The sequence below is a fragment of the Paralichthys olivaceus genome, chromosome 21 (genome assembly GCF_024713975.1).
Source record: "Paralichthys olivaceus isolate ysfri-2021 chromosome 21, ASM2471397v2, whole genome shotgun sequence".
Taxonomy (NCBI): domain Eukaryota; kingdom Metazoa; phylum Chordata; class Actinopteri; order Pleuronectiformes; family Paralichthyidae; genus Paralichthys; species Paralichthys olivaceus.
This window is the reverse complement of record NC_091113.1, coordinates 17,106,652-17,119,688: the sequence shown is the minus strand read 5'-3', so window position 1 is coordinate 17,119,688 and position 13,037 is coordinate 17,106,652. Positions and strand designations below refer to the sequence as shown.

The 13,037-nt window shown below is 40.1% G+C and overlaps 1 protein-coding gene across 6 annotated transcripts in view; it reads right to left on the bottom strand.

Moving 5' to 3' along the window:
* Positions 1 to 297: 297 nt before the first annotated feature.
* Positions 298 to 13,037, bottom strand: part of tmem94 (transmembrane protein 94) — a 34,858-nt gene continuing 22,118 nt past the window's right edge. For all 6 annotated transcript variants that reach the window (XM_020082868.2, XM_069517358.1, XM_020082867.2 and 3 more), the window contains 13 exons: positions 12,643 to 12,775; positions 11,985 to 12,100; positions 11,175 to 11,274; positions 9,607 to 9,715; positions 8,754 to 8,943; positions 8,207 to 8,284; positions 7,791 to 7,876; positions 7,356 to 7,437; positions 6,680 to 6,840; positions 6,426 to 6,520; positions 4,663 to 4,756; positions 4,340 to 4,510; positions 298 to 3,288 (listed from right to left, as the gene is read on the bottom strand). In XM_020082868.2, the coding sequence (XP_019938427.1) occupies positions 3,216 to 3,288; positions 4,340 to 4,510; positions 4,663 to 4,756; positions 6,426 to 6,520; positions 6,680 to 6,840; positions 7,356 to 7,437; positions 7,791 to 7,876; positions 8,207 to 8,284; positions 8,754 to 8,943; positions 9,607 to 9,715; positions 11,175 to 11,274; positions 11,985 to 12,100; positions 12,643 to 12,775 (1,488 nt within the window). In that variant the 3' untranslated portion in view covers positions 298 to 3,215. The remainder of the gene's footprint in view (positions 3,289 to 4,339; positions 4,511 to 4,662; positions 4,757 to 6,425; positions 6,521 to 6,679; positions 6,841 to 7,355; positions 7,438 to 7,790; positions 7,877 to 8,206; positions 8,285 to 8,753; positions 8,944 to 9,606; positions 9,716 to 11,174; positions 11,275 to 11,984; positions 12,101 to 12,642; positions 12,776 to 13,037) is intronic.

Sequence of the window (13,037 nt, the reverse complement as noted above, 5' to 3'; positions counted from 1 at the left end):
ATGTCAGCTGAGATTTGCTCCATCACCTCTGCAACCCTAAAAGGGTCTGAACAGTTTAGATGATGGATGCATGCATGTAGGATAGATTCTAATTTACCATAAACTAAGGAAAATGTATTGAAAGTGAATCTATGGATTCTACTCGAAACATTTGATTACAATCGATTTCAGAACTTTGTTTTTGTATCTTGAAACCACAGAACGTTCTCGTACCAAATTAGAATTTTGCCCAATTGATGAACATATACTTCTCCTCCAATCCATCATGTTGTGAAACAATATTTTGACACCACAATCTTGTAAATAAAAGAACATATTTATTAACATGACAATATACAAACAAATTTGCCAAAATTCCTGAACATAGGAAATTTAAAAAAATACAAAATATACATTTGTGTGTCTTGAGAACAACTCTATATCATTGTCCCTCCACCAATACCCAGTGATAAGAATGAACTGACAGAGGCATCAGCTCTGAGCCTCCGCATGGTGATGTTATGTTGCAGCGGGGGGGGGGGGGGCCTGGTCACATACAGTGTGAAGTGCATGCTTTGTTTTGAACCAAACAGTAGAACAATAGATTACATGTACACTGGTTAAGACAGAGCATTCACCTGGATCTTATTCATGCAGCAAAGACCATATGTTTGTCATGAAACAACCGATAAAGTTAAAACAAAAACTTTAAAATCAGAATTGTTTTCTTGCATCGTCATGTTTGTCTCACAATCAGTGGATTCATGCCAGTCCACATCCACTAGTACTTAACTGTAAAAACGTGTACTTGTACCTGTTCACACACGGCCCCACTTGAATGTACAACTTAAAATATCATTTGTAGCCATGGAATAATTACAACAGTCACAGAATAGTGAGCACACAGGTTCATCTGAGGTCAGAAGTCCAAGTCTCCACCACAAACCATAAAAAAAACCTCTAAAATTTCACATTTAATTTAAAAAATAAATATTTCACGTTTTTCACTGTTAATTTATATTGTCTGCAAATTTTGGATTCCAAAACCTTTGCCACACGACCAGAAATAAAATTCTGGTAAGGAAATGCTAATTTCTTCATTTCTTTGTTTTTGGCCAAAAGGGTAGTCAAATGTAAATATATGAAATCTATAATCCATGAAGAGAAGTAAAATATCCATGAAGAGGCTTTACATCGACCTTCACTTCAAGTGGTCAACAATCCAGGCTGAACAGACGTCAGCGGGCCCCCGGGGGCCACTCGTCATCTCTTAGGCTGCACTGCTGTTCAGAAACAGCTGGAACTGTGATATGGATTAAATCCTCTTTGACAATTATTTTTTTCGGGGAATAATATTTCAAAAACTGAGGTAAACTTGTGACACCCAATATGTAAATGTCATTTCATTCCAGCACAAGTGTTTTTTTTTAAAGAAAAAAGAAAACTATATTACAATAAAAAGCCTTTATGACACAGTATTGTTATATGTTGGGATATAATACATTTTCTTTAACTAAATTGAGAGAATGATCACTTTGGGCCCCAGCGCTCGCTTAGTGCCGAGAGCTCTTAGGTTCATCCGGCACTGACAAGATTTACCTTCTTTATTCCATATGTGTAAAAACAGCTGGTGTTCTAATGTGTAACCAGTAAATACTGCCAGCCCGCTTGTGTACAGTAGCAATATGAAATTCCTGTCCATCCGAAACAGCACCACAGGAGACGGTTGGTCCGATTGAAAAACACCAACAGTGATACAGACGTCTGCTGCTGAGGGCCCACGTGAACTGGATTCATTAATTACAGAGGGAAATGCATGGGGGGACATTTCTTTATTGAAGAGCATGGTCTTGCAAATTGTGTGATGCTCTCACTCAAAAACCCTGCACTTGAACTCAATTATACCCAGCTTGTGCTTAGATTTCCTGTGCAGGGTTGTAAAGTGAGAGCATTACAAATTCTGAGCGTGAAATCAACAAGTCCATGCTTTCAAACTCCAAGAACACGGCCTTGAATAAATAGGAAGAAACCCATTACAATGTCAAATGTGTTGAACAGACATGAGATTGAAAGAAATTCTGATCAGCGGAGTCGCAGGTGAAATATGAAATCTGGGGTAAAGGTGACAAATGTGCGGAGTAGTTGAGAGATGGGACAGAAAGAGGCGGCAGAGGAAGGCAACAGAATAATATGAAGCACCTGTCAGACGAGTCTGGTGTGGTGGGACCCCTATGGGTGGGACGCCACAGTGAACGTTGCTATACAAAGTCAATTCATCACTTGGGAGAGAACTTTGCGAGGATCACCGCACACTGCAAGAATTCAGAGCAGCATGCTGGCACACTGTTCAGTTCGACACGTCTACACATATTTATACTCAAATAAACTGCAAAGTGTATTTGCTCCGATTCAACTTTCAATCCTTCATAGTAGTTACAGCAGCTCGGACATCGGCTTCACACAGACACTAAGTTTTGGTTACGAGACACAGAGACAGAACAATGTCTGTCTTCACTCTGGTCACGGAGTGAAGGTTAAAATGTGTCTCAAAGGCAGAAATGCATCAATCCAGAAAGTTCCAGAGCCCAAAAATATATTTCCACAGTTTGAATTAAGACATATTGTGTGAATGTGTTTTATAAATGAGTGATTCATTAATATATTTGAAACATTCTAGCTGAAGGATTATTTCATAAATATGAGGATCATAAATGGTCCTAGAGTTCTGTCGTTACAGGATGACTTTTCTTTACAATCCTGTTTTTCTTGAATTAGATAAACTAAATTTATGTTAAACTAAATAATAGCTATGCCACGATTCAGTGTGTCAGACTGGACGCGCTAGAACGAGCTTTTAGGAAACTGTTTGGAATCTGGAACGTTCCTAGAGATGAGAAGGGACCATTCATCGGTCTCTCAGAGATTTCAAAAAGAGGTGATAGAGAGGAAGAGTACAACATTCTTGGAAACATTCCTCATGCCTTTAAAATAAACTAGAAGCAGACAAAGTCTCTGGGTCTTCTGTGTTCAGTGGCGCTGACTTCTTTGAAATTGTCTTTTACCTGCTCTCCAGAGAGAGTAGAGTCGATGGTTGCTCTGCTCCACCTGATGGTTGCAGTGCTGATGGGCCGAAGTGATAACGGTCGGCACTGCAGTGTTTGCACCCTGCCCTTCCCCGGTTTCCTGACACGTTCCCGTTAATTACCCTGACTTCAGCTTCCTCAGAGGGAGAGCCATCAGAACGGAGAGTTCATTCCCAGCTTGGTTTCAAACTGAAGCTTCTGTCTCTTCTGGTAGCGAACTCGCACCCTGAAATGGACAAACCAGAGCTTGTGATCAGGACGAGGAAACAATCTGATTAACATTTACAGCTTCATGACACATCCCCGTTCTGAGGAAGATGAGAGAGGGGGCGAAGACTGATCTGGGGCCTTGTTTATAACCCTTGCGTTGCCACTCCTCATCTAAACGTTGGGATTTCTAAAAACAAACTTGACAGGAGAATGTGCGTACCTACACGCTAACTCTGACCCGTGAGTACAAACATTTTGGAGACGGGAAAATGACGAGACAGATTATTGATCCACTTTATCATTAACATTAAAACCATCAGCGTTGTTTGTGCTCGAGCAACACAACTGTTCCATACAAACCTTCAATTGAAAAAGATATAAAACAACTTACAGTAAATCACATGAAACCATTAAACAGCAGAGTTGTTGAGTCATTAATAGTTTCTAATATCTTCTAACACTGTGAGTGTAGCATCAAGTACGAGTGTGTGTAAAATCGCTGCAGGGAACGTGACTGTGCCATCAGATGCAACAAGCACACTGGAGATGACTCCCAAAAAATAAAGAAAAACTATTCACTTTCCAACTTCTATTTCCAAATAACATCCCGGAGTGAAGGTTAGGATCCACTGTCATGCTGCGTGATGGATGCACGCGAAAGGAAGGATGAGGAGGAAACAAAGGTTCAGCTGATATAGATTCTATAAATCTGTGATCTTGGATCTTTGTGCTGAACTGAGTCCGGTATCACACAGATCAACCGACGGAACCAAACCAGTAGAAACATATAAGCATTTTAAGTTACATTTTAGAGATTGGGGACATCACAGCTTTCCCTGTAGTTTTTGGATTATTAAAATACGTATGTAAGTTCCCTCACATTCTGACAGTGTGAAGCAATTCTTTCCCCCCCCCTGCTATCTGTTTGTCATTTTCTTTCTCATAGATTCTAGCTATTTACACTATTTCTATTCTACACCTCATTTCTCTCAATGAAACAAGCTACATGTAGAGTTCTCTCATTGACTGATGATTCCACAACTGTCCTCATCGGTTTAGCTTCGTACCGTATCTCGTGTAGCTTCACCACTTCGTTGACCACCACCACTAGCAGCGGTGACAGAGACGCCAGCACCCAGGCCAGCAGCGGTATGTCACCCAGGTTAAAGGTCTGGGAGCTGCTCCGGTCGCGCCACAGCTGGTAATCCACAGAGGCCTGAACGATCTGGCTGAGCAGACTGGAGGAGAGAGTGAGGGTTAACAGTTCAGCGGGCCATCTATAGGGAGGGACTTGGTGCATTTCATAAAGGGAAATTCTGCAACAACATCATACAAAAGCTCAGATGAGCTCTATTAATCTGTGGAGCAGACAAACGATGTAATAACTTACACCACAGGTACAGTGAGAGACCACCAGGTGTTGCTGAACGGACTCTTTCTCCACAGAGGCTGAGAGCGGTGGACGTAGCTGAGGGAGATCACCGCTGGAAAATGAGATAAACGACGACAGACAGGAGAAAGGGAAATATAGTGAGATACAAATAAAAATAGTTTTCCACGCACAGAGCAGTGGAAAACTACATTTGCCACATTTGCTATTTGTAGTCTTCTTTGTAACAACTGCGTGATTCGATATTAGATTGAGTTAATATTAGTATTATATAGTTCAGGGAGTTGATAGGGTCGTCTTCTAACCAGAGGGTCAGCGGTTTAATCCTAGTGTCCTTGGGCAAGAAACTGAACCCATCATTGCCCCTGTCAGCTGTGTCGTTTTTATAGAAAAAGTTCTGCCCTCAGCTGCACAGTATGAATGTGTATGTGAATGGCAAAGAAAAACTACTGTAAATCACTTTAAGACGCCATCAACTAGAAAAGCACAATATAAATACAGCCTATTTACCATCACTGGTTATAATGACCCTTTAAGGAATGAAAACAATAGTTAGTTTTTGATTTACCAAATGCTTTTCTATACCTGAAATCTAAAAAGACAAGAATTGATGAGGAATATTTGCCAGAAGTTTATCTGATGGTATTCTTTGCCACTGTGGAAGTAACCACTGATGATGGAGACAGGGGTAAATGAGATGTCGGTGTCTGCGGCCCAGGCTGGAGACAGCAAAGCCATGATGTTGTTCTATCGAAATCCCCATGCTCTATTAGCTAGGTTGCTATTTGCACGTAAAAATTCAAATAAAAAATTCTTAGTATTATTTTAATGTATCAAATCACTCCTCTATTCTTAACAGAACGTCTGAATCTTGATGGTTAATGGTAAATTGTCAGCTAATGAACAACAGCTATCAGTGAGAAATTATTTATTACCGCCCTACCTCAGAATAAGGACTGGAACATATTGTCGGTTTACAGGAAAAGCACTAGACTGGGTTAAGTTATACTTTTCATAAAGATTCGAGTTTGTTAATGTTAAAAATGACTCGCACACAAAAGTTAGTCATGGAGTTCCACAGGGTTCTTTGCTGGAACTGTATATATTTAAGGAGAAAAGGAAACGCACACACATAGGTGAGATTCTTACTTGTTTCAATTTCTTTTAAATACCAGTAAGAAGAACATTCAGATGTTATAATATACATTTTAACATGATCTATCCTGAAATCAACATAATGTTGTAACTCTTTTCTCACATGAACGCGGAAGTGAATGTTTGATACCATCGGCAAAGAATTGAAGACAAAAAAACAAAACCCACAATAATTCTAAAACTAATGAAAAGGCATGAGCAAGGTTGACCTTAAAGGTCCAGTGTGTAAGATTTATGTGAAAGGGATCTATTGGCAGAAATTTAATGTAGAATAATCCTCATGATGTTTTCACTAGTTTGTTTCATCTAAATTATGTGAATTGTAGTTTTCTTTACCCCAGAAAAGGTCCTTTATATTTAAATACTTTATATTTAAATACTTTATATTTACATGGAGGGGGTCCTCTCTATGGAGGCCGCCATGTATTTTACATTAGTCCAGACGTGACAAACTAAACACCTTTTGAGTTTTTATGACAACTGAAGCTACCACAGGTTCTTTTTCATGTTTGTAAGAAGAGGGTGAGGTGAGGGGTGTTCAGCTGCAACATGCAAACTTCAACACCTTTAACTCAAACAGCAAACAGTGCAATGGTGAGTGTTCCTACCTGTGTGTAAGACAAGGAACCCTGCCATGACCTTCTGAGTGAGCAGCAGGCTGTTTGACAGCTCACTGAACCAATCAGGAGCCTTGTCTGAAGAGCTGCAGTCATAAACAAGACAAGTTCGAGTTCAATCCATTGATTCATCAGTGAGTAGCTCACCACCAGTCTGTAAATTTCAGCTAAATTCTGAATAGAGCTGTGATGGGCTGTAGCAAACGAGTGGAACTGTTGGTGCATTTGGAGATAAAGCTTCTTACCTGGCTGCGAATAGGTGAAGGCAGTTAGTGCTGTTTTCAACTGAGGTACAGTTGCTGCTTCTGAGGCAAACCTCCTGCAGGGTAAACCCAAAGGCCAACAGGTAGGCACACACTGTCAGACCAAACTTCAACAGGAAACAGCCAAGGAAGTAGTTCTGGGTCTGTTCAAAGAATAAAACATGATGAGAGTCCGAGAGTAGTATAGAGGTAAATCACAATTTAAATGATCTCAAGGCACTTTACGAAGTAAGACCTTAGATATTAAAGAGATAAAGCAAACAGTTCCTACGGATTTTTCAGATTTAGTATGATTTAGAGGCAATAGAAATGTAAAAGTGTACAAAAGATTTTTATCTATGAAGACTGATGTAGAAAAATAAAAGAGCATATAAACGAAAAACTTAAGAAGATAAAAAGCACATTCTTATAAACCTCAGGTGGCTTAACCACAAAGTGCAGAAAGGTTTGTTGTCTGTGGTATATATCATTATCATTACTGCTATTAGGAAAGTGTTCTTCCACTATTACTTTACAGTATGAATACTATAACATACTGGTTTATAGTATATGAATATGTTTAAGATTTAGCAGGAATAATCCAGCAGCTTTGATCAGCATCATTATCCAGGATTCAGAAATACACTGGGTTTGAAAAACTTCAGAGGTGGGATCACACCTTTCTTGGAATGGCGTCTAGGTTCTTCCCTGTGGCAACTGCCATGACGGAACAGTCTGGAGGTTTCCCCAGAAGTGAAACACTGTCAACACAAATGAACCATGACGAATCACTATTATGACATTCTGCACAAAACAGTTAAATTGTTGACAGAGCGTGTGTGTGCATACGCAAGTCTATCTATAGTTCCGAGGGCCGATGTTGGTTCAATGCCATCATTGTGAAGACATTTTGACGTTGTGCGGACATTTTAGCTGATCCTCACAAATTCAATGGGCTGTTTGAGGATTAACACTTGGTTTTAGGGTTAGAATTAGGTTAGGCATTTAGTTGTGATGGTGATGGTTAAGGTTAAGGGGCCAGGGAATGCATTATGTCAATGAGTGTCCTCACAACAATAGAAAGATGTGTATGTGTGTGTGTGTGTGTGTGTACCTTAGAAGCGGGCAGCTGAAGCAGGACAGCCAGAGGATGTCAGTGGTGTTCATTGGAGGAGGAAGCTGAGCCAGACAGGCTAAGAACTACAGACAAACACCAGATATACAACATCTGTTAATTCAATATCATGTCTTTTCATCTACACAGATCTGTCTCAACACTGTCAATCATAAGTTTGATGGATTTCATTATATGACTGAATCAGAGAAGATTAATCTTATATGGAGGACAGTCCGTCAAGGTTACAGGTCCTGTTTTATCAGAGCAGTGTTTAATGTATTGTTCTGAAATACTTCTTCTTTATTTGATTCGATTTGTGGCCGTACACCACCAATAATAACATAAAGTTTACAGTCAGTACATCACAGTGTAAAGATCTGTATGTTCTGCGTTTGTGACGCGTTCTCTCTCACCTGGATGATGACCAGGCTGAGCTGGCACTGAAGCAGGAAAAGGAAACATTTGCGGATGCCATACGTTGTGTGTCGTGCCTGGAACAGATTCACCCAAAGCAAAAAATCATGAATGAAAGTAACGTAAAAGATAGTATTGTGTGTTAATGGTCAGTGTGTCGGATTAGGATATTGCTGTGTTGCGGCCTCCCCAACCAATCATGTTTGCTGTTTGACTTCCAGGGACACAAACAAACATGGCATCTGAGGTAGTGTGTGTTTGGAAAAGCCTTAAAACATTTCCTCAGTTCCGCCCTTCCACCATGTGACGCCAAAAGAAATTGTGGATTCATCTCTTCAGGCAACATGCAAGAGTTTCTTTCAGGACGTCAGCTGCCATCCACTTTGACAGATTCCATGTTCTAAAATTAATGATTGTCATCCCAATACCCATTGATTATTTCTGAACATGCCCACTGCTATACCTCTTCCAAGTTGGGCTGTCATCGTGCTAACATCAGGAGGTCTGACCCCAGTATTAGTGCAGGAGTGCATGCGTGTGTCTCACCTGCTCTATGAGCTTGATCATGCTGACGCTCTCTCCTTGGTGGAAGGTGACGGAGCAGCCCAGACTGTTGAGCTGTCCAGAGAGCCTCAGAGGAGACAGACCTTCGACTTCTCCATTAAACCCTCCTCCGGTGGCGTAGCCAAAGGTTTCCCATGAACATTGAGACGGGTACAGAGGGTCCAGAGCGATGCTGGAGAGGTAGGTGGGTGGAAAGTAACACATGGGCCAATCAGGACTCAACTGAGAATGTGAAGGAGTTCCTGTTTATTTATTGTACTCTAATGTAATCAAAATACAATAAATAATTTTCTCATATCCCTTTAGTAATGTCAGAACAACAGAAGTGAACGAAATTTAATTTCTACCGAAAATGACACAAAATGATGTAAAGCAGTGCAAAGATATAAACTTGGAAATGTGAAGGAAGTGTGACTGTGACTACAAGTCTGGGAAACTCACTGTACTTTATTCACTTTACCTAATGCTGCTTTATGAACTTTTTTATTTAGACATCCATTGTAGTGGAATTGAAGTAGCAGTCTCAGAGACAAGTAAGATTGAAATCTTTGCACAACTAAATAGTAATAGAGGCACCAGAGACCTTTTCTTCCATAATTTGCATGTGTAATGTGACATTTCATCTGTATTGCACAAACTGTAAGGAATGCAGGAGTTTTAATGGTGATTTCTGATTTTTAATAGTATAAATACAACTTCTGAGTCTTCAAATCTGTTGTACTAATTGTGAAAATAATTAAAATCAACTATTTCAATTCCAAACCAACACCAGTCAAGCCCAACAGTAACATCAGTTTACAAATGGGAGGCATGTACTATGTTAAAGTGTGTATACCTGAGATCACTCTGTAAGAATAGACAGCTGTTGCGGAAATTGGCAGCGCTTCCCAGACAACATGTAACCTCCCTGTTTTCCTGCATGATCTTCATCATCTCACACATGGCTGTGAAGAAAGCACCAGTGTAAGGGTATTGATTACTGTAAGTCAAACATTAAGTGGATCTAGAACACAGACACAGGTCATTAACTCTTTTCTTAACCATGAGGTAAAAAAACATTTCTGTATTTCTGTTGTCTCCTTGCGGGCAGCCGGCGTCTCTGTGTGGAGTTTGCATGTTCTTCCTGGGTTAGCATGGGTAGAATGGTGAGTGAGAGTGAATGGTTGTTTGTCTTTGCATATCAGCCCCGCCCTACACTGGTTACCTTTTCAGGATGTACCCTGCCTCCTGCCCACTGTCTTGTGTAACCTCAAACCCACAATGAAATATATATATATTTTTTTTTTAATAAATAAAGATTTTGAATATGCCTACATTTGAACGTCTTGTGCACAATTGACATTTCCAGTACCAGTAGATGTTAGCAGGTGTTAGTGGCCACCGGCAGATGTTAGAGACATTTCAGTTGTGCATCTCAGCTTCATCAAATGATTGGGCCTTGTATTCAATGATAAAGGTCGAACTTCAGGATACGCTGAAGCTAAAGGTAAATCTGGTTACTGGCTTGTATGGCAGTACTGTGAGAGCTATGTGGCCACTCAGTAGATCAGACATCATTACCTCTATGTTTTTTTAAACTAAATGCTTTCCCAGTTTAGATCATACAACAAGATGGAGAATATCCCTTGTACGTTCTGCCGCACTAATTAATGCCTATCGCCAGTGGATGTTAGTGAATGTTAGGGACGTATCTTCAGTTGTGTACCTTAGCGTTATCAGGTGTTTCGGCTTTTTAAGCACAAGAAACCCTCTTCAACGGGAGGCCCAGCACAGACGTGCCCTTGATGCCCAAAAGTGCCCTTTTGTCAGAGGCGTATTTTCTGCATATACATTGTGTATGTGTATGTGTATGTGTGTGTGTGTGTGTGTGTGTGTCATGACAAATTATAATCACAAAACAAGTCTTATAGTGAATCCATTCATAATTTTCTCATTCTCCCAATCCAATCCTGAATACTTATTTTTATTTTTTTGATTATAATTAAAAAAGGAATATATATAAATAAATATATATAAAATCCTTTTTAAGGACAACCTGTTTGCTGTCTGTCATTATAGCTCATTCCAATCTCACTGATGTATGTGCTCAATGCACCCTGCACATTACAATTCTATCCTGATGCTCAAAAGAGAATCTACACGTTATTTATTACATTTGCACTTTTATTTCAGGTGCTGGTAATAGGGTTAAACAATTGTGTGTCAGCTCAAGTAGCCACTATGGATTCCACACATGCCCAGTTAGTTATATGACATTGCTGTCCTCAGGGGGTTAACCGTTTCTCTCCCTCTATTTTAGTCTTGTTGGACAGATGAGGACAATGGGGTTAGAGAACGCATGTTCAAAATAAAGTGGTAGTACACATAATGAGGATGACACACAAACACATGAGGAATACTCACTCTCAGGGGTGCAGTCAGTAAAGAGTGGCACCAAAAGAGGCACATTATCGATGTTCTTCAAATGAGGACGGACCTGGTGGATACCACGAGGTAGCTTGGCCTGACGAAGAGCAGAGATACAAAACAGGAACAGTCAAACAAGACTGAAACTAGAGTGACAACCTTGCAGTTGTTTTCCTCCTCCAACCAGTCGAGTTGTAGTTTAAATCTATGTCCAGACTTATAATATTTGTAATGACAGCTTCACGAGAAGTGGATGTTCGTACGGACCTCAGAAGGTGGAGGTAAGGCACCTGAAAGCTTTTTGCCCCATTAAACAAGAAAAGAAGAAGAAGGGGCCACTACATGGTGCCAGAACATGCACAGACTATCAGCGCTACAAAAAGATCTGTGTGGAAATCCTTGACAAATAAATAAAGATAGGATGTTTGTGCAAACTCTGGTAGATGAATTGAGCACTTCTAGGTATGTGTCGCTCTTATATGAGAGAGTGTGTGTGTAAAAGACAATGCCCAGACCATAAAAAATAATGACTAACATTTAAATATTTCTAAACAACCCAGCTATAGTCAAGTTTGTGTAAGTTATGTGAACACAAGCTCTGTCAGTCAGATTTGTATGTGTATGTCTTTCTTTCATTGTTTAATTTTCGTTAGTCTGAGCTCATGGCTCTTTCTGCTAGATTTAGTTACAGCTACAAATATTTAGCTGACATAAAAACATCCGAAAAATTGTCTATCAGTCTATATATAAGGCTGACGAGATAAACAGATACTGATATTTTCCCCAGTAGGGAGATCGTATTGCTACCCTGTTGCAGTCCTCCAGGAAGCTGGGCACATCACTGTCTGTGGGCTGGAAACTGGCGAGGTCAGAGTGGGCCTCCTCCTCTGGCAACAGCGGACCTTCTGCTTCATCCCGAGAATCTGTGAAACACATGAAGCAAGTTGCTGTTTGTCCAAAACTCAAATGAACAGACATTACACTCCCAGAACCTGCTTTCACTGGTTTATCTTTGCCTCAAGCACTCATGAGATATCACATTCAAGGGACCAAAAACTTGACCTCGGCCTTTGACCACCAAAATCAGTGTAGAGTCAAAGTGAACATTTGTAATAAATTTGAAGAAATTCTCTGATGCTGATCTTAGGATATTATGTTCAAGATAAACAACTAATTCAAATCAAGCACAAGTAATAAATTAAATAAAAACTGATCACAGTACAGGGAAAATTGTGTAGGTTCAAGTTTTCAATTGTTACAACTATATGTTTCATGATCATGTATCAGGGTGTTTCACCACACCCTAACCTACAGCGGTCTATAAAAACAATGAACTGATAGAAACAGCAGATTTAACATTTTAGCTGAAAACTTGTCAACACACTGGTGGCCAAGTCAAACCTGCAGAAGAGTCAGGAATTACATCCAGACAGTAACTGTATCAAAATGATGAATACTTTGCCACCTTGGTTCAGGTCTTCATGTAGGGAGCCATGAATGGGGCTGGATGGAGCTCCATCACAGGGACTGTCTCCGTTTGGAGTCAGAGAGATGTGACAGTTCCAGCCTGTCTCTAAACCCATCTTCTCAGCAAACACCTGCAGGGACACGATAGCAGCCACATATATACACATTCTCATGCACAGCATTTATACTGATACTTCTCTACTGTGTACTGCTCTTCCACAGCATTCTGCATATATATTATACTCGATACATTCCATTACACATGATATACTATGTTTTTGTCTTTTGTGCTGACACACAAACAACATACTATTAACTTTTCCCAGTCTGTTTGAACCTGGATCTCATCTGCAGGTTTTCAGGCACTAAATTGAAAATGATTACAAAGCCCTT